Here is a 19,708-nt window from a genome sequence, read left to right as displayed (position 1 = left end):
TCTAGCTCTCCCCACACAGGCCTGTGCCACACAGCTGGGCTGGGTCAACCTCTGAGCCACACCAACTGTACAGCTGTATCCAGAAGCTTCCATCCCTGGGGTTACCTGAAGACTTAACTGAGCACATTGGCTCTCCTCAGATTCCTTTCTACCCACATCTCTAAGGCCCATCTCTACAAGGTCAGTGTCAATGTCTGGTCTCCCTTGGTATTTCTTCCTTAATGCTAAAGCTGGTCCTTTTCGCTACACAGCTCCCATCCTCTTCTAGGCTGTTCCGTGGCAGCTCCCACATACTAGTTGTGAGATCTTGAACAAGTCAGAACACTGCTGAACTTCATTTCCTCATCTGTTGAACAGGAATATCCACATGGCCACCTGGCCCAGGCACCTCCACAAGTAACGCAGTCTCTCAAGAGCCTGGGATCAGCCTGTGGTCCCTCAGCTCTGTTGCAGTCTTGACCTCTGGTGTCCTCCCACCAGATCAGACAGGTATCTCCAGTGAAATTTTATTATAAAATTATAAAGCAGAGCTCTGTAACAAAAAATACACATCTGGGTTTGCTTTAACACCCACGTAAGTCTGAGAATCTTAATATAAGCCACTTGAAATAACACATTCACATCTGAAAGATTGAACAAATTTATACAATATATATTGTGCAAGGACTCCTGCACAGCTTCTGGGTACGAGCTTGGATCCAGCTATTCCAGGGTACTGAGAACCAGTCAGCTCTCCCAAGTCTTAACAAAACGATCACAGCCAAAGCTATGGAATAATTGGAAGAATTAAGATGTTTCATGATAATTAAGACCAAGGATCCATGAGGGGCAAGGGAGAGCACTTGGAGATAAAAAATCAAGTTTTCTACCTAGATTAGATAGTAACTGAAATGGGATCTTGAAATTCCCAGCCTTTATTTGGTGTAATAATGATGAACAACAAATCAGGGTGGTTTGACATATTTTTTCCTGAATGGAAACCTTCACCAAGATCAAAAGACTTAAAGGCAAGTTCTTTCTCCAGAATGAGCAAATGATAGCAGTTCTAATTCTTACTGAGGTTACTAACCAACCTTCAGGATATTATTTTTAACCTCTGTCTAGGAGGGAATGTGGGAGGTAGGGAGAGGTAAGGCCTCAGCAGTGAAAGCAAGTTTTAAGTAGGGAGAGAGCCAGCTTCTGCCCTGAAGTTATTGCTAGATCGTAACTAAGTTGCATATATATGTGTATATATACACACACACCTGTTACAGTGGAATCAGAAGCAGCTGAATCCTCTGCTAAACTGGCAGGCATTGTAAACAGTAGTAGGTACTGTCCAGCAGAAGAGTGAAAGGTCCTCATCGCAGACCTCTCTCTTGAATACCCCGATTCCTACAAAGGCTGTCCCAGAATCAGATCATCCGGGACTTGGCGTAATGTCAAGGTAAGTGGCCCAGTGTGCAACTGACAACTGCTTTATGAAATAATTTCATTCTTCCGAAGGGGAATAGTGGTTGGTGGGGGGAAGCCTAAGTATGTCTGTACCAATAAGCAGGTCCCCTTGGAGGTTTCCCACTGTTTCCAAAGTCCTGACTGCTTCCAGTCTGTGAGAACTTGACTGCACAGCAGGGGGAGAGGGTAGCAGGTGGTCTGCTAAGGCCTTCTGGAGCTTAAGGGTTGTATAGTTCACCCCCCGAATGGCAGCACGCACAGCTCTTCTGATAGCACATGTTCTTGGCCTTGCTGCTCCAGCAGACTTAAGCCCTTTGGCTCTTCCAGTGGTAGACCCACCCTAAGAGGGCTCAAGAATATGCTTCTTCTAGACCTCCCCTCAAATCAGTAGGCTCAGGAAGGAAATGGGAGCAGGGAGTCCCCGCTAACCTAGGGAATCAAGACTTGCAGCTGTCTGCCCCAGGGTTGAATCCAGTCCCATTCAGTATCTTCCAATACCCCTTAGGTGTTCAGTTTCAGTCTCCAGGAACTTCGTGAGAAGTGTGGCTAGAGAAGAGCAAGGCTCTTTGCCTTAGTCTGTCTTAGTGAGACCATGTTTAAAAACCTCCATGGAAGAGGGACTTCATTCCCAGGGGAAAGTGGTTTGCAATTCCTTTGTGTTAGAGAAGTCAAAATTAAGCAGTTTCCACCTAAAACTTTCCCTTTTCTCGTAAACTAAAATCAAGGGTGGCACACAGGCTCTAAGAGCACCAGAGCTGGATGCCCGTGCCATCTCACACACACAGACTTAAACTTCCCTGCAGATGCTTTGCTGCCTCCCAAGGTTCAGTCAGGAGATTCCTCGCTTCCAATCCCAGCACTTCAGGAAGCAACTCTAAATGACTTTGCAATTTTCCAATAGCATTTGTGTTTCATTTCTCACCAGAGAAAAAGTTTACTGGTCCAGATTTAGTCCTAAGGAGGATCACTATTGGTCTGGTAAGCTAACATCTTTTTGGTCTGAAGAAAAAAAATTTAGGCAATGTAGCAAGAGACTAGCAAAGCTGGTAAAGCACAGAAAGCCAGAGACCAGAAATAAACCCAAATGTGCTGGGGAGGAAGAGAACCATTTCTACCAGGACCTCTGATGGCTGGAACACAGGTGGCTCAGGGATGGCCGGGGTACAGGGGGAAGGGGGAAACTGTTAGGTTTACAGAGGAAGAGAGGAAAATCTGGTCCAAGTTCTGGAAAATCCTCTCTTCATCAATTACCATCATTACCCCAAGATCACTGGAACAGGGACTTGCCCACGCGATCTGTACCAGCTCCCACGGGCCTCGGGGTTCACCAGCCAAGAGGTGCGCCGCCAAGGTGGGACAGGCATGCCCAGAGGTGACCGCATCTTTGCTTGCAGATTCTCTTGTTAGCCTGCCCCTCTGCAAGCTGGTCATTCTGGAGCCCAGACCCTTCCAGCTCTGTCCCTGTAAGGCACTGAAGAAGCTGGCACCAGCCCTCAGGATCTGAAGACGTGCACGGCTCGGATCACATACTGCCGACAGATGGGACACTCATTCATGCGCTTGCCGCACTTGGTGCAGGTGACCATGTGACCGCACTCCAGCAAGACACAGTCAATGGGCGAGTCCATGCAGATCCTGCACAGGTTCTCCTCCACGCTGGGCGGCACTGCTCCACCTGGCAGGGGCGGGGGGCGGTGGGGAGAGGAGACTGTAAATGCAGGGGGCAGCAGGGGGACAGAGAGAAGGGGCATGCTGAGGGTGTGCTGAGGACACCCCAAATCCACACACTGCCCTCAGCTAGAACTCCAGAAACCAGCCCCACCTCTCCTGGCCGGGCTGCAGATGTGGACAATAAAGTACTTGGAGATCAAATACAACCCAGAAGAGGACAGCTAAATAAGGCAAAGTCCTCAAAGCTTCAAAGAGTTTTCAGACAGTTGTGGCTGTAATATGGTGAGTAAGTGGCACTTAGGGACTCATTATCCCCCGAGGCTGAACATGCTGAAAAGATAAAAACTGGTTCCAAAAAGTGTGATACAATCGGAACTGTAGTGAATGGTTCTTGAAGGATTGCAAGGCTTCTCAGTAAACATATACCCAGCTGAATACAGCCAAGGATCTTGGGGGCTCCCTGTGCTGTCCCCCAGCCTTCCCCAGGGCTTCCTCTGAGGAGGCTGCCTAGCAGAAGAGCCCAGCAGAGATCACAGCTCCCTCTTCTGTGCTCCCCCCACACCAGCTTCTCAACATGGGATTAAAATGTCTTAACTACTGAGCTCCCCCATGACTCTGCGAGTTCCTTAATTCAACCAATTTGCTTGATTTCTGCAACTATATACTTAGCATTTGTTAGATGCTCTGAGGTCAGATCTTCCTCTTTGAATCTCTAAAATGCCCATCATGTGGTATATGTTCTCAAAATGTCTGATAAATGAACATCTCTCAAGGGAGTCCTAACAGCTCACATATGTGGAAATCTGTGCCAGGCAGGGTCCTAAGAGTTTTGCATATTAAACTCTTTGAATCCTTGTGAAAACTATGAAGTAGGTACCTTATAGATGAGGCCCCTGAGGCCAAGGAGTTAAGTGGCTGGCCCATGGACACACAGCTGCTAAGCAGAGCCAGGATTTGAATCCAGGCAGGCCTTCTAGGCAAGTGGCCTGAGGATAGGGACTATCAAATTAGTATTAACTGCCCAGTGCACAGAATTCTCAATAACTTCTGGCTGGCTTATGTGAGCAAGGAGGTACAGAACATCTGGCCCACTAAAGTATGATACTTTAGTGCAAACACAGAAGAACCTTCATGTCCAAAAACCTAGCCACCCCTAGCATGTTTTAAATGGTAGCCTGAAGCCCCAGGTGGGGCTCCATGCTCAGTGCAGACTCGGCTTGAGATTCTCTCTCTCTCCCTCTGCCCCTCCCTCTGCCCTGCGTGTACATGCATGTGCGCCCTCGCTCGCTTGCTCTGTCTGTCTCGTCTAAAAATAGTAAAATCTTTAAATGGTAGCCTGAACCAGGGAGCCATAAGTAGGGAACTGGTTTCATACCAGTCACCTGTCCCACTCCACAGGGGAATTCTCTGTCCTCTGCTGTTTGGCACTTTCTCCTACTTCCTGGACTCTTCAGAAAGTCAGCACTTAGGGGAGGCTTCAGGATTTATCAGCTGGAAGACTCTGTCCCATTCTGAGCAAAAGACCATTTTGCCAAATAACAAACTTGGAGTCTTCTGAAAGTTTTAAAATGGTTTACAGGCCCCCAACACTACTCTGAGGACATTCTTTCTCGGGGGAAGAGCTCACAACCATATAGCCTTGAGGCTTTCAAAAAGAAATGAGGCCTAGATCCAGCTGGATGCCTGCAGTGCGTCCTGGGGCCCCTGAAGCTCCCGTGGTGGTCTCGAGCACACAGGTGGGGGTGTAGCAGCTGAGGTGGTAGATGCGCCTTGTGCCCAGAGAGCACACAAGTGATCCCTTTCCTATTCAGTCCCCAGAGCAGCTCTAGCCACCACCCAGCCCTGTACAAACAGGGCTCAGAGACCTTCTCAGAATGACAATAGAGTGAAAACCATAGGGGAAGGAGTGCCATAGCAGCAGAGGTACGAAAAATGAACTGAAGGTCACACATGCCACCACTCACTTTGTTAAATATTTTACAAATGCTTGCTCCTGAGCTCTGGCAACCCAAAGACCTGCAAATCAATCTGCCCCTGGGTCTGCTGCCACTCTTCACCCTTCCCAGCAAGGTGAGAATGAGAATTTTTAAAGATGCTGAGAAGCCCTGCTTCCCTGTACATTTCCCCCAGTTCTCTCTGTGGATGCCAGTATGCTCAGAATTCTTAGACTGCTGAGAGGAAGCAGGGTTGGCAGAAGGGAAAGACACAAGAGCTCAGAGCCTGAGCACGGTCCCAAGCAGAAGCAACTACGTACCGTTTTGGTCTTCAGCACCACACACTGAAAAAGGAAAGAGAAAGAAGAGGTAAGGAAAGTTTCCCACCAGCCTAACTTTTACAGTCGGACTGCTTCCCTGCTTGGGAACCAGGCTGGCCAAGAGCCCAGCCAGATGCCTGCCCTCGTCTCCCGTGCTGACTGCTCACACACAGCCTGTGCTGATATTTCGGGTCTGCTCTTAGAAAAAGGGACTCCACCAGCTCACATGAACAACACTGCCAAGTGGGCAGTACCGTATGGGCACGGTACCCTTCTCTGTCACTTGAAGCCCATATTAAAGGCAACAAGAAAGGAACTGTCTGTTCCAGTCAGCTAAGAAGTCGGGATGAAGTTCCCAGGTGGGGCCATGTCCTGTTCCCTAGGACCTCATAACTCTGGAGATCCTGGGGATAACCCAAAGGGAAAAGTGAGTCCGTGACTAGAGGACTGGTAAGACATCGTCAACTCTGATGAACCAGTGGAATAGGAGAGCCTGAAATCGTACTTCAACCATTAAAGTTAAACACACCCCTCTTCTGTAGAACTTCTCTGCCTTTACTATCTACCATAGAGACCTAGTTTTTCCCCCCAAACTTATTTAACCACAAACCCAGACATCTTACTGGGCATCGCCAGAAAATGACACCGTGTCGAATGCTTTGGGAAACGACCATAGGGAAAGCCCAGGCTCAGGCAGCATATCTGTATTTCCCTTGTACCATGGGTTCACTTCCTCGTCCCCCAGCTGTTGAGAACAGCACTGCTGTGGTGCTAGTGGTTATGGCGGGATGGCACGAGGTAGGAAAGGCTATGGATTCAGTCCAGGAAATCTTCAGTGCAAACCCGGGCTCTACAATAAAAGGGTAATGCTAGGGGCGCCTGGGTGGCTCAGTTACTTAAGCGTCCACTCTTGGTTTCAGCTCAGGTCATGAGCCCCGTGTTGGGCTCCACATTCAGCAAGGAGTCTGCTCAAGATCTTTTCCCTCTGCCCCTCCCCCTACTCATGCTCATATTCTCTCTCTCCCTCAAATCTTAAAAAAAAAAAAAAAAACCCCAAAAAGCTGCTAATAATGCCTATTTCACAGGCAGCGCTGAGGACTGAATAAAATATTTACGGAGCTTAGCCCGGTCCCAGCATTCAACTTCAAACGGCAGCTATTAGCTGGTGCCAGGGTGGAAGGTGACTGCTTGCTCGGCCAAAAGCACAGAAACCTAGTCAGGGCAATGCTGCCATGCTGCAGAGCGACAGCAAGCGCCGCCTGGGCAGCGCCTCACCCAGGTGCTGGAGCCCCTTCTGGTCCTTGTACAGCCTTGTCACCCTCTCCATCAGCTCCCACTTCTCGCAGCAGCCCTTGTAGTTGACGAAGTTGCGCGCCAGGATCTCTTTCAGCTGCCGCACGGTCAGACCTTCGATGTCCTCCAGGTCGGTCAGGTCAGACAGGGAGGCCCTCCGGCCCGGGACGAAGCTGTCCTCTGAGTCGACAGACTGCAATGGCAACGGTGGGATTTGTGGGCTCAGCTTCCCCGTCCCAAGCTCTCTCTCCAAGGACCCCAGAGCATTCCCCAGGCCGTGCCTGAGGGGACTGACCTCAAGAAGAGCAGGAGTAGAGGCAGGAAGAAACCCGGCGCGGCGCTCTGCAGAGCCGATGAGACCACAGTCTCTTCCTGACCCGTGGGCCTGGGCTCGGGCACAGCCAGCCCCCAACCAACCAATCGGTGTGACGAGTAGAAGGGGCACCAGTGTGAGTCCCATGGCCCTGATTTTGACTCCTCCTCGGACTGATGCTAAACACTACGGAGTTTAGCCTATCCACACATCCATACAGGAGACCTGGCAGTACTGCTGCACTAGGTCCCTAAGGACTGAATGTAGCAGCGCAAGAAGCCAACGAGCATGGTGCTGGCCTCTCCTCTCCTTCCTGGACAGACTTCTGCTTCCCTGTGGGAGAGGCAGACTTCCCTGGTGAGCGCTCCTCAGTACGCACCCTCGACCATGGCTTCGCCGCCCCGCTGGCGGCAGCATCTGACTGCCCTACCGTGGCTGAGGCCCAACTCCCACTCAGTCTTCCTCCTGATTTTCTGACCTCTTTCCCCTGACGATGACTACTGTGTGCTAGCAGCAGGACAAGATTTGCACAGCAGCACCAGGAGCTTGCCCTGTGGCAGCTTACAGCAAGTCAAGACCCTAGAAACTAAGGGGCCATGAGGCTCCCTGGTCTCCACTATGAGCTCACCACTCTGCCCTAATGATTGACAGCTTCAGAGGTTAATGTGGAAAGTTAACACTAAGCCCCACCCCTGAAAGCAGAACTGAATGTAGGACTGTCACCACACACTGATTCTTCACCACCTCTGAGTCTGCTGCAAGGGGCCTATTCACAGCCTAATACCAGCAGAGAAAGAGCAAACGCAAAGGCGCAGACCGGAGCAGAGGCCCCACCTGGGTCTCCTCCTCAGCAGGTGCTCTGGCTGTGCTCTCCAGGTAGACAGGTTCCTCTTGGTCCTGAGACACATGGCCATTGGCCTGTGGGAAGAGAAAGGTGCCATCACATGCACAGAGATGCCCCAGAGATTCACACAGTGTGGGCCTCTGCCCAGCTCATTCCACATCCAAACATGTTCCCATCTCCCCAGGAATCTGGTGTCTCAAACAACAGCATTACAGAAGCCTGCTCCTTAATACTGACTTTGTTGGGCAGAGACACAACACAAACATTTCAACTCTAAAACAAGAAGGTCGCTAACTGCGCTCCCCACCAGAACGGCATGAGCAGCCAGTCACGGTCCGTGTGTTCTCAGCTCGAGCAGTAGGGAGCGAGAGGTAGAGCACAGATGCATGCCACTGCGGGACTGCTCTCAAACTGCCATCCGGGTTCTCCTGGACATTGAGCCCAGACCGCCCTCCCTGTAACTCCCACCCACCGTCCTGGGCTCTGCCCCTATCAGTGATGTCCACTATTTTCTTAGAGTGTCCATACCATGTCTTCCTGCCTCCACGCTACATCTCCCTGGATTCCCTGAGACATTTCTCAGACCCTCACCATTCTGCTCCCTCTCCTGCACCCAGTCACTGCTCTCACATTCTAGAAATGGCTCCAATCAGCAGTGCGCACTAAGAACTATCTTGAAACCTGATTAAAAATATATATATTTTAATGCACGTAAGAATCTATTAGCCTAAAACTATAAAGACATAGACATCTTACACTTAAGGAGTTTAGAATTTTACCTTCTCAAAAGTTTTGCCAAATAGTAGTTCAAACTGTGAGCCTCCTCATCCCGTTACCATTTAAGCCACAAACCTCTTCACTAGACCCTTTTCATCTCTTCTTTACCCTCCAGGTAAAGGGTCTGGTGTGAGCCCGCAGCAAAGACGTGTCTGAGCTCACAGGCCTTTTCTCTAGATTCTCAGAACACCAATAAAGGAACAGTACAGGAAACCAGTCATCTGTGGCCCCAACCACTCAGCCCATATTAGGATGCCTAACACAGAGCTGGTCAAGAAGAGGCAAATAATGACAAAGGAAATGACACAGAAATCCCCACCATCATCCACAATGCCAAGTGGTGAGAAGAGCACATAGAGCGTACATGTATGCGGGTGCATCCAAGTGTCCTCGTCAACTCCTCTAGTTTCCCTTTAGCTTTAGCAAGACGACGCACCCACCAGTAGTACCCCAGGTGTCGCCCTGGAGTTACCAAGTCTCTGCGAGTCTAACCTGTTCCTAAGCAGACGGCTTCTGTAAGTCCTTTTCTTCCCAAGAAGGGGAAACCGGATCTCCCACTACAAAGCATACTCTTGTCTCTTCAGTTGGCCCACTGGCTAAATTAAAATCCTTCAAATTGTATCTGCCCAAAATTTTGCTTATTCCACCCACCTCCTTCCCTAGCAACCACTGCCAGGACACCAGGGGTCAGGGAAAGAAATCTGGGGGAGCAGGCGCCCCGGGCTGATGTGCATCCTAGGTGCGGGTAGCCTGCGCAGGCCACTTGACCTCCCCAGGCCTGCTCTCCTGGCTTGACAAATGCAGATCTCACCAGCACGGATGCAAGCAGGCACCAAGGCCCTCTGAAAGTACCATGGAAGGACCCGATGAGATCTGGCGTATGCATGGGACCTATAGGCGCAGTCTGGAATCTCTGGTGAGCAACAGAAGTTTCGAACCCACTGCTTTCATTGAAAAATCCACCAGACGGTTCTTAAGGGAAAAACAATTTCCTCAAGTTACTCCTTGGGCTCCCCAAAAGCAGAGAGGAGTGTTCCACCGCTCTGAGGCGAGGACGCTGCATAGGAGGCAGACAGAGCCAAGGGTCAGGAAGAGTTCACCTGGGGCTGGGAGAGAACACAGCACAGGTGCCCAGGGAGCTGACAAGTCCCCACAGGTGAAGGACGCATCGCCCTGGCCTTTTATGCCTCCGCGCCCACCAGAGCTGAATGAATCAGGGGCCCAGTCCTGACAAGGGAGGGGTCATAAGCCAGAGGCAGCAGCCAGCCATGGCGTGCAGGGGAGCGGACAACACTAGGTAGGGCAGTGCCAGCTGGAAGGAGCTCACAGCTTTTCAGACCTGCTGCCCCACAGGCCTGCCCTCCTGAGGGCCTGGCAGCAGCCAAAGTGCCCCGGGGCTACTGACCCTGGTTCAGTGCTGAAGGCTCAGAGTTGGCCCAAGGCCACCAAACAGCAACAGACTGGATGTGGAAACCAGATCCTCGAGGTCCGAATGCCCCGGCCACAGCCCAAGCCGTATATGCTGGAGGGTCACCGAGGCACTGAAGTCTGTCTGCGGGATGCCATCAGTCCTCACACACTGCGTACCTCTCTCGGTCTCTCTCAAACCCGAAAGCTGGTTTGCACGTCTACTGCCCATTTCACGGGGCCCTTCTGATGGCGCCCACCATTCCGCGCACCCCATGCGCGGCTCGCAGTTCAGCGAACGGGCTGCTCTTCGCTGACCATTCCTGAGGCCCCTGGGACGATGACCAGGCAATTATCATTCAATGTCATGCCAACCATGACCTGACCCACTCAGCGACCGGCCACAGAAGCCATGCCCCCTGCTCTCCCTTCCCTCCCTCTGTGCCCTGTGTCCGTTACAGAGGACCACAGCAAAGGTAAGCAGGAGGCCAGCCTGAACAGAACAAATCTGGAAAGTAGACATGGGTTTTCTCAAAATATTTCTGGAATGGGGAGTTTAAAAAAATGACTAGCTGGGATAGGTTCGTATCAAAAACATACAGAAACCACAAAAATACCTGGTACCGTGCATGATCATCTCTGGGAAAAAAAAAACCAAATAGGCCCAGAAGACATTTCCTGCATCAGGAGGCAAAAGGGCCTCACATAATCAAGACGCTTACCCCACCCCCCCGAATGCAGGCAGGGGAGCCAGCTGAGCCGGCACAGCGGCAGGGACGGGCGTACCTGCTGGCTTTCCTGAGCCTGGGCGGGGAACACAGAGGTGGCTTGTGCAGGCGAAGAGGGGAGTCTCGCCGAGGTAGGAGGTACTGTGCTGGCCTGAGGCTGCGTCCGGAAGGCCTGGTGCTCGGGGAAGTCCGGGGACAGGGTGGGGGCGCGAGTCCTGCCCTCCTGAGAGATTACAGGCTGCTGACCAAGCACCAGGAGCACCAGCTCCTCTTTCTCCCGGCACATTTCGGTAGAGACGTCATGGAGGCTGAGATAGTCCCTCAGGTCCTTCACCTTCATCTTCATGAGCTCCTCCCGCTGAAAGGCCGTGGCTCGGACTCGCTGGCAGAGGAGGCAGAGGCGGGGCCCGTTCCCCACTTGGCTCGAACAGGTCATGCAGAAATTTTTCTTGCAGTCGAGGCAGGTCTGCTGCTTAGACCAAGAGGCAGAGGAAACCATGTCAGACTGAGAACAAGTCAGAGTAGGAGGGGGGCTCAGTGCTGCCATGCCTGGCAAGACTCCCCCGATCACTCCTGTGGGTACGAAGCTACCTCCTGTATGTCAGGGTGCAGCCTGCCTCGACTTCAGGTTCAGCACTACTATATTCAGTGTTCCACTGAGACTTATTCTTTCCTTGCCGAGTAACAGATGCTATTAATTATATGACTACTAGCTTTAGAATCTAAAAAGCCCATATTTTCACTTAGTCTCCCTCCTTTTTTTTAACGTAATTTTTTTTTTTTAGATTTTTTATTTATTTGACAGAGAGATCACAAGTAGGCAGAGAGGCAGGCAGAGAGAGAGAGCGGGAAGCAGGCTCCCCGCTGAGCAGAGAGCCCGATACAGGGTTCGATCCCAGGACCTTGAGATCATGACCTGAGCCGAAGGCAGACACTTTAACCCACTGAGCCACCCAGGCGCCCCTCCTTCCCTTTTTTTTTTACGGTGTCACCTTAGGTGTATAAGTTAGCCTATCTGGCCCTCAGTTTCCTCATCTGTAAGATGGAGGTGATGACAGTACCTACCTTAGGAATGCCATACAGTTAAGAGGCCATGCATTTAGCGTATGTGACACATGATTTCTTCAGTAAAGTATTAACTCTTTTCATTATTATTGCTAGGGAATGAGAGCTAATTTGGAGAGCCAGTATTCAAATCCTGAACTATGATTCCTTCTACTTTATTGCTGAGAAAAGAAAGAAAATGTGTGGGACGCCTGGGTGGCTCAGTTGGTTGGGCAGCTGCCTTCGGCTCAGGTCATGATCCCAGCGTCCTGGGATCGAGTCCCACATCGGGCTCCTTGTTCGGCTGGGAGCCTGCTTCTCCCTCTGCCTCTGCTGCCACTCTGTCTGCCTGTGCTCGCTTGCACGTGCTTTCTCTCTCCCTCTCTCTCTCTCTCTCTGGCAAATAAATAAATAAAATCTTTAAAAAAAAAAAAAGCAAATGCGTAAGTACAGTGGTGGTTATTATTAATATTGTTGATTAAATTTATTGAGAGGCTACTCTTTCCTAGAGCTTGTCATTTAACTTTCAAAGCAACCCCACAAAGTATTATTTTATCATTGTATCATGTATTAATGTACACCAACACTAATAATTAGTAATGTGCCTCCCTGTTGCACAGACACAGCAAACGCAGCCTAGAGAGATGAAGCATCACACTCAAGGGCGGGCAGGAAACAGCAGGGCTGGGGTTCACACTCAAAGCCTGTCCCTGTGGAATGCCCAGTCAAGCCCTTTCCAGCAGGCCACATTGCCTGACTCAGCCCCGTCCAAGCCAACGGACAGCAGGACCCAGCCCAAGGTCCCCGCCCGGAATCCCATCCACAGAGGCAGCGCCCAGGCTCCCCACCCCAGGAAGGCCCACTCGGAGTGCTGGGAATCCAGTGGCACATGAGAGCATATCCAAGACAAATACTCAGACACCTAAGGCGGGGGGACTGGAAGAAAAGAAGGGAGCCTCTGGACACGACCAGGGAGCTCTCGTTTGTGCAAGCAGTGTCTTAGCCGCACAACAAGAGCACGCAAGAGGCAGGCTGTACCTCAACAGCAGACACCACATCACACGAAAGCTCACTCAACCCACAGGAAGCAAATCCTCAGCCTCTCGTGCCCCAGGCTGAGCCAGCACAGTGACATGGGACTGAGCTCTGCTCTGGCCAAGAGCAGGCCGCACTCCCATAGCAGAGGTGATTCCTGGGCACACTGGGATGGTCCCAGGAGCACACCCACTAGTCCGTTAAAGAAATGATCTTTTCAGGGGCGCCTGGGTGGCTCAGTGGATTAATCCGCTGCCTTCGGCTCAGGTCATGATCTCAGGGTCCTGGGATCGAGTCCCACATCGGGCTCTCTGCTCAGCAGGGAGCCTGCTTCCCTCTCTCTCTCTCTCTTTGCCTGCCTCTCTGCCCACTTGTGATCTCTTTCTGTCAAATAAATAAATAAATAAATGAACTTTTCAGCCTCCAGTGACTTGAGCGTTAACCTATTTCTCCCCCTCCCTTCTAAATATAGAAAGCTGAATGCAAACTAACAAGAATGCCAGCGAGACTGAGGTTCTCAGGGTTGCGATCAGACTTGCGTGTGGGCTGGAGAAGTCCGCACAGCTGAGGCAGCGGTGCCTGGTTCTGCACAAGCTTCCTGCACACCGGAGGGAAACGGCAGAAGGTTCACCACCCAGGTCTGACTATGAATACTTTTTTTTTTTTTGAATATTTTATTTATTTATTTGGCAGAGACAGAGATCACAAATAGGCAGAGAAGCAGGCAGAGAGAGAGAGAAGAGGGGGAAGGAGGATCCCCACTGAGCAGAGAGCCCAATACAGGGCTCGATCCCAGGACCCTGAGATCATCCCAGGACCCGAAGGCAGAGACTTAACCCCTGAGCCACCCAGGCGCCCCTCTGACTACGAATACTTAACGGCATTTCGAGAGGACATGTATCAAGCTCCCTCACTCTCTACAGTTACAACCAGATCATAAAATGGTCAGGGGCCGACTTAAAAGGACGCATGGGGCCCGAGCCTCATAGCGGTTCTGGGACCTGGAGCCACTCGGGTGGAAAATGGGATGTTTTGGGGTCTTGGGGGTTCATTTCTATCTAAAGCTTTTCTATTGGGAAAGGAAATGTGTTCAGGATGGCAAAGTACACTGAAGAGGCTTCAGTGTCAGACGCTGTAGGGCCTGACCTGGAAAAGGACTTAAGTCTGTGCAGTCTGACAATACCTAGCCTGACACAATGAGAAAGCCCTGAGTTGGTGAGGGATGCCACAGATTCCGTTTGGAGGCATCGTTGAGCTTGCCAAGTAGACACCATGAGCAAAAAGCTCACCCTCCTGAGTTGAAAATATTTATGAGCAAGAAATTATCATTGAAATTAAATGGTGGCAGACATGTCCAAGGAATACTGTGGGGCTTCGATCCGTTTATGAATCTTGTGATAGACGAATGTGTGGAGATGGCAACAATAGTGGAATGGTGGTAGTATGAGGAAACAGTATGATCCCGTTAGAAGCCGTGGAACGAGCATAAACAATGGCTGTGTTCATCAGAAGAATCAACTGCTTCCACGTGTCTCCCCTCTCCATAGTACCTGTCTCACTACAATATAAAATTCAGGTCGTGTGCATTCTCATACTGAATTTTTTTGTTAAATAAACTTCCATAATAGTAAAAAAAAAAAAAAAAAAGTCTGCGTGGCTCAATCAGCCAGATCTGAACAACTCTCTAGTCTTCCTTCAAACTTGGACAGCTCACTGGAGGCAGGACCAGAACAGAGAGGCGGCAACCCAGCTTCTCAGCATCTCCAGCTCACCCCAGCTCACCGGGGCCTCTGGAGTCAGCCGGCATCTGCACCACGCCCTCAAGGACTAGGACTGCGCTCCAGGCTGAAATCCCAGTCTGCAGAGGCAGGACAGGACAAAGGAGAAGCCAGCTGTCAACACATGTGGGCAGAATGAGCGAAGGAAAGGCGTCTGTCTAAACTGGAGCAAACTGTGCACACGACTGAGGAAGCTGGTGGCCTGAAAGATGCACTGGCAAAGCTGACAGGCCTGCAAACGCACCAAGAGGACAGACAGCCCTCCCGCAGCAAACACTTGCACCTCCTTCAGGGATGGCCCTGGGCAGGCTCTCCTTTGCTCCCCTGCCCTTCCCTCACTCCTACGCCCGCCCCACACAAACTCCCCAGGGCAGGCCAGCTTCCCTCTAGGCCAGCCTTCCTGCAGCCCAGGGAGGAGAGGGCCAGCGTGAGGAGTGGCAGTTAGGATTGGCAGTTAGGATTCGTTGCTGGCCAGCCCCTTTTGAGCTAAGGGAACTCCTGCAAAACAGAGCAACCTCCCGGGGCCTCCAATTTCTCACTGGTCACGTCGGATGGCCAACCCACCTCTCAGGACCCCTGAAAGTATTATGGGACACGATGTGTCTAAATTCTTGGCATAAGGTGGGCACTCACCAAAAAAGGTAACACGGTCACCTTTGACTCCTTTTCCCCCTTTGTCTCCGGAGCTTTTGCCAATGCAGCTCCTTCTCCCTCCCCCCTCTTCTTTCCCCTTCCTCTTTCTTTCCCCTGGGGGGGCGTGTTTCAAGACCCCTCCCATGTTTCTCAGCACCACCTCCTCCTCTCCCTCCACCAACTGGTCCAACTAAAGAGGCTGGACACCCTGCCCTCCTCCAAAACTGTCAGGGAACTGCAGGGGGTGTGGGGGGAGTCTTACCAATACAGATGGGGTATTTGGCTTAATCCCAGTTGGTCATTCCCCTCTAAGACTAAAAATGCTAGGAAGGCAGCAGGTACCTCCTCCTTCTGTTCTCTCCAGACAGTCCTTAATGTTATCTGTGGTTTGTACTCAATGAGCACTCAGAAAATAATGACCACAATGGAGAAAGGACAGTGGGTTCCGTGTAATCATTTCCATTCAACCACTTCCAGAAAACATGTTAAAAGCCTGCAGTTGTTATTTGCCAAACCCCAAAGATAAGAATTGCTGATTGACTTCAGCATGAAATTACAAAGGAAAAATTCTCATAGGGAAAAACATCCTTCATAGTCACAAAATTCATTGTGAAATAAACAAAATTAATTCGTATTTCTGTGTCAAGAAACTATCATGCCAATAACCATCTTTTACCATTCAAATTAGAACTTTTCTCTTCTTCCCACACCCCAAAAGCTCTTTTTGCTACAGAAGCTTTCTCTTTATCTCTTTTGTTCCTTTGTTCAAAATCTTTCTCAAGCTTCCTCATGGTCTGATGACTACAGGTTCCCTACCACAGCAGTCCTGGCCTCCGCCACCTGATCCCACCTGATCCTACCTTGTTCTGTCCCAACTCTCCCAGGGATCCTGCCCTTGGCCAAACAGGCAATTCACAGTTCCTGAGTACACCTTGCATTTGCCCCACATCTGGTGTCTTCACTTCAGCCACTGCTTTACAGATCAATAAAGGTTCCTTCTTCCAGCTAGAGTTACCTAAAGCCAGCTATGTCTGATTCCCCAGCATTTAATTTACGTAGCTGCTATTAGATCTTTGTAAATGTGGGCCTCCTTACCCACAACCAGGGAGCTCCTGGAGGGAAAGGCCTATCCAGCTCCATCCACAAAGCTGTGTAATTGTCTAGCTGCTAGCACATCGCTGGTGCTATGAAATCGGGCCTGCACTGAAATCTTCAGCATGGAATTATCAACCACAATGTCATGAAAATAGAAACTCTCCAGCTTACTTCCTCTTTTGCAAATTGTTCTCAACTCAACTGCCCATTCCTTCCTTCCTTCCTTCCTTTACTTATTTTTATTTAAATGGGGGGAGGGGGAGAGGGCAGGCTCTGTACCCAGCATGGAACCCACCTTGGGTCCACCGAAATACCCTGAGATCATGACCAGAGCCAAAATGGAGAGTCAGACACTTAAACTGAGCCACCCAGGTGCCCCATCGTTTACCTATAAAACTGTATTATCTACTATGTGTCAGTCACTGCTCTTCTAGACACTGGGGAGAAAGTTGTGAACAGAATCAACAAAACCCCTGTTCTCTGTACCATCTAAAAAGATAGGCAGTCTGCAAACATTTATGTCAGGTGGTAATAGGCACTCTACAGAAAAACAGAGCATCTCTCCACATTTACCCACCCCCCACTCTCTTCTCTGGGGGCAGTTTCCTTGCTCATTCATTCTTTCTCCTGGCTGAGAAATGTCAAGAACTCCCTTGGTTCTCTCAACATACTTTTCTTCCTTCCTTCCTTTCTCTTTTTCTTTCCTTCCTTCCTTGTGATAGAGAGGCACAAGCGGGGGAGCAGCAGGCAGAGAGGAGGAAGCAGGCTCCCCACTGAGCAGAGAGCCGAATGTGGGACTCGATCCCAGGACCCTGAGATTATGACCTAAGCCGAAGACAGACACTGAACCGACTGAGCCACCCAGGCGCCCCAACATGCTTTTGAACATGCTCAGCATGCCGGCCTGAGTGTGATCACCATCACTGTCCTCTTCACTCCACAGAGTTCCCCACTCCATACAGTACAGTATAAATGATATTTTTTAAAAAAGGCTTAAACCTACAGCAAATTCACGCTGCCTCATTTAAACAAAGGCCTTTCCTATTCCTTTCATGCCAGGTAGTTTGCCACTTCTTCCAGCCATTGTTCCTACCATTTCTCAGTGTAAAACAATGAAAACAGCAAGATCTTTGACTACCTGACAGACTCCAGATGCACCTGAGGAGTCCTTGAAACGACTATCTTAAGTAAGAGAACAATTTCTTCATCTATAAAACAGGAAAAAATAATAGTATATATTTCACTAAGGGTTCAAAGGGAGGAGACATCTGAAATGCCAAGCTCTGTGCCGGGCATGTGATAAGTAGCCCCCGGGCCTCTTCCATCTCCTCTCAGATCTCAAAGCCACCCCCCCATCTTCATCCCTGAGAAGACTGAGGCCATGAGGTACCGAGCTCCCGCTAGTCCCTGCTTTGGCCTCCATCTATGGACTCAAACTTCCAGCCTCAGTGTTACAGGAGTGGCACGGCAGCCGGCCGAACCACAGCCCGCTGCCACCCGCAGTGGCCTCTCTGGTTGTGTCCTCATGGTGACCGGGGCAGCCAAGCACCTATTGACAAAGCCCAGCTACGTGTCCACCCTCACTGCACTACAGCAAGGCGCGAGCAAAATGCCCATCCTCCTCCACCTTGTGGGTACAAGAGGGCGGGTGGTGAGCGCTGCAGGAATTCAGACGTGCTGAATGTCTTCTGCGAGACAGCCGGAGAGTTCAGAGAGCTGAGTTTGAGTCCTAGCTCTGCCATTTAACAGCCAAGGGATCCTGGGCGACGACCTACGTAACCTGAAAAGGAGTTGTTTTTTGATCTCATGTGACATTTATCAGGAACTTGACAAAGACAGTTTCCTTCTTAACTGCTACACTCGAAACCTCAGTGTCTCATATGTACAGTGGGCGTTCAGGGATCCTAAAACGTCCATCACAGAGTTATTGTGAGGCTAAAGTGAAACCAAAATATCTAAATTGCACACAACAGTCCCTGGCATATAGCACATGGCTTAAAAGTAGCCTTTCCTCTCACATTTCCCATCATCGCCATCTTAACCTCCCATCTAGGACTGCAGACCTCTCTGTTCTGCAGAAGAATACAGAATGCGGGAACTCCCAGATCGGGGTTCACCCTCAGTCCCAGTCATGCTTGACCTTGGAGAACGTGCTGCCTCTGGGCACTGGTGCAGGGACAGCCCACACCCACATCCCATTACCCAGCCAGTGACATCCCCCACAGCTCGCCAATCTGGAAACACAGCTGCCGAGCATTTCCCACGAAATCGCTACAGTAAAGGAGCCCCAGTCTCTGTCCCGCTGGGCTCTTGCTGTACCTGAGGTGTCCCCGGCACTGCGTGGGATGCACAGAACAAGTTAATCTGCAGTGAGGCGTTCATGACGACAGCCAATGAAGGGAGTGACCCCACAGCCTGCTGCATTGGTAGCCCAGCTCATGCTCGTCTCATGAGCCTGTGAGATGGGCGTGACTGCTGCACCCCCATTTTAGAGATGGGGAGAAAGAATCTCTGCTGCATTGGTAGCCCAGCTCATGCTCGTCTCATGAGCCTGTGAGATGGGCGTGACTGCTGCACCCCCATTTTAGAGATGGGGAGAAAGAATCTCCAGCAAGGTTAGGTCATAACAGCTAGTAAGCAGTGTAGCTAATGTCTGAATTCAGGCCTGTCTAGCTCTAGATTGATGCTAAGACGCTTTGCTTTTGACTAGCGTTCCTTTAACGCTTTTGTGATAGGATCAGGTGTGGGTTATCTACCGGCACCTCATGGGCCAAGGCAAGGTGGCAAGCATTACAGAGGGGTCAGTAGGCTTGCCCAAGAGCCTAGGTTGAACCAAGCTTGCCAAGAAGGCCAAGAAGTCAACACTCACCTTCCTGGCCATGTTTGCGAAGTGGGCCCCACAGGCCTTGCAGCTTGGTTCCGAGCCCGTTGGGGAAGGGAAGGAGCTGTACCCAGGGTTGGAGTAGGCCTGTGTCCTGGCTCCCTGTGCCGGTGGGGCCTCCTCAGGCTGTCCATCCAAGCAGAACCAGTTGCAGCAGGTTGCCCACATGATAAAATCTGGTGCGAGGGAGGAAGGGGAGAAAAGCCAGGGTTAAGATACACCTTCACTCCACTCCCCCACTTCGAGAGGGCGCACGGGAGCTGGGGAGCTCAATCCACACCTGCTGCCCAAGTCGGGAGTCGAGGTGAGGACATGTTTTCAGGGGCCACAGATTTCTTGCCACCTCCAGCTTCTCCACAATTGCCACCATTCCCAGGAGGAGAGCACAGACACCTGCTCCACCAGGACAACACGGGCTGCCAAGTTGGCGCACTACCTCTAAAAGGCAGCTGATCCCTGTTTTGGTTTAATCGGAGATCTAACTTCAAATGAAAACGCCTTAGCAATTAAAAGTGGCCTGA

At 50.8% G+C, this 19,708-nt stretch overlaps 1 protein-coding gene and 1 pseudogene across 6 annotated transcripts in view; one reads left to right on the top strand and one right to left on the bottom strand.

Moving 5' to 3' along the window:
* Positions 1 to 492: 492 nt before the first annotated feature.
* Positions 493 to 19,708, bottom strand: part of RFFL (ring finger and FYVE like domain containing E3 ubiquitin protein ligase) — a 66,516-nt gene continuing 47,300 nt past the window's right edge. For 5 of the 6 annotated variants that reach the window (XM_059150110.1, XM_059150109.1, XM_059150108.1 and 2 more), the window contains exons 2-7: positions 19,176 to 19,363; positions 10,780 to 11,190; positions 7,800 to 7,883; positions 6,635 to 6,845; positions 5,360 to 5,383; positions 493 to 3,109 (exon numbers count right to left, since the gene is read on the bottom strand). In XM_059150110.1, the coding sequence (XP_059006093.1) occupies positions 2,928 to 3,109; positions 5,360 to 5,383; positions 6,635 to 6,845; positions 7,800 to 7,883; positions 10,780 to 11,190; positions 19,176 to 19,355 (1,092 nt within the window). In that variant the 5' untranslated portion in view covers positions 19,356 to 19,363 and the 3' untranslated portion in view covers positions 493 to 2,927. The remainder of the gene's footprint in view (positions 3,110 to 5,359; positions 5,384 to 6,634; positions 6,846 to 7,799; positions 7,884 to 10,779; positions 11,191 to 19,175; positions 19,364 to 19,708) is intronic. The other variant, XM_059150112.1, reaches the window with a different exon arrangement.
* Positions 14,087 to 14,289, top strand: LOC131816654 (small nuclear ribonucleoprotein G-like; annotated as a pseudogene).

Source organism: Mustela lutreola, chromosome 15 (assembly GCF_030435805.1).
Source record: "Mustela lutreola isolate mMusLut2 chromosome 15, mMusLut2.pri, whole genome shotgun sequence".
Taxonomy (NCBI): Eukaryota; Metazoa; Chordata; class Mammalia; order Carnivora; family Mustelidae; genus Mustela; species Mustela lutreola.
Note: the sequence above shows the minus strand (reverse complement) of the source record. Positions and strands in the feature narration are given on the sequence as shown.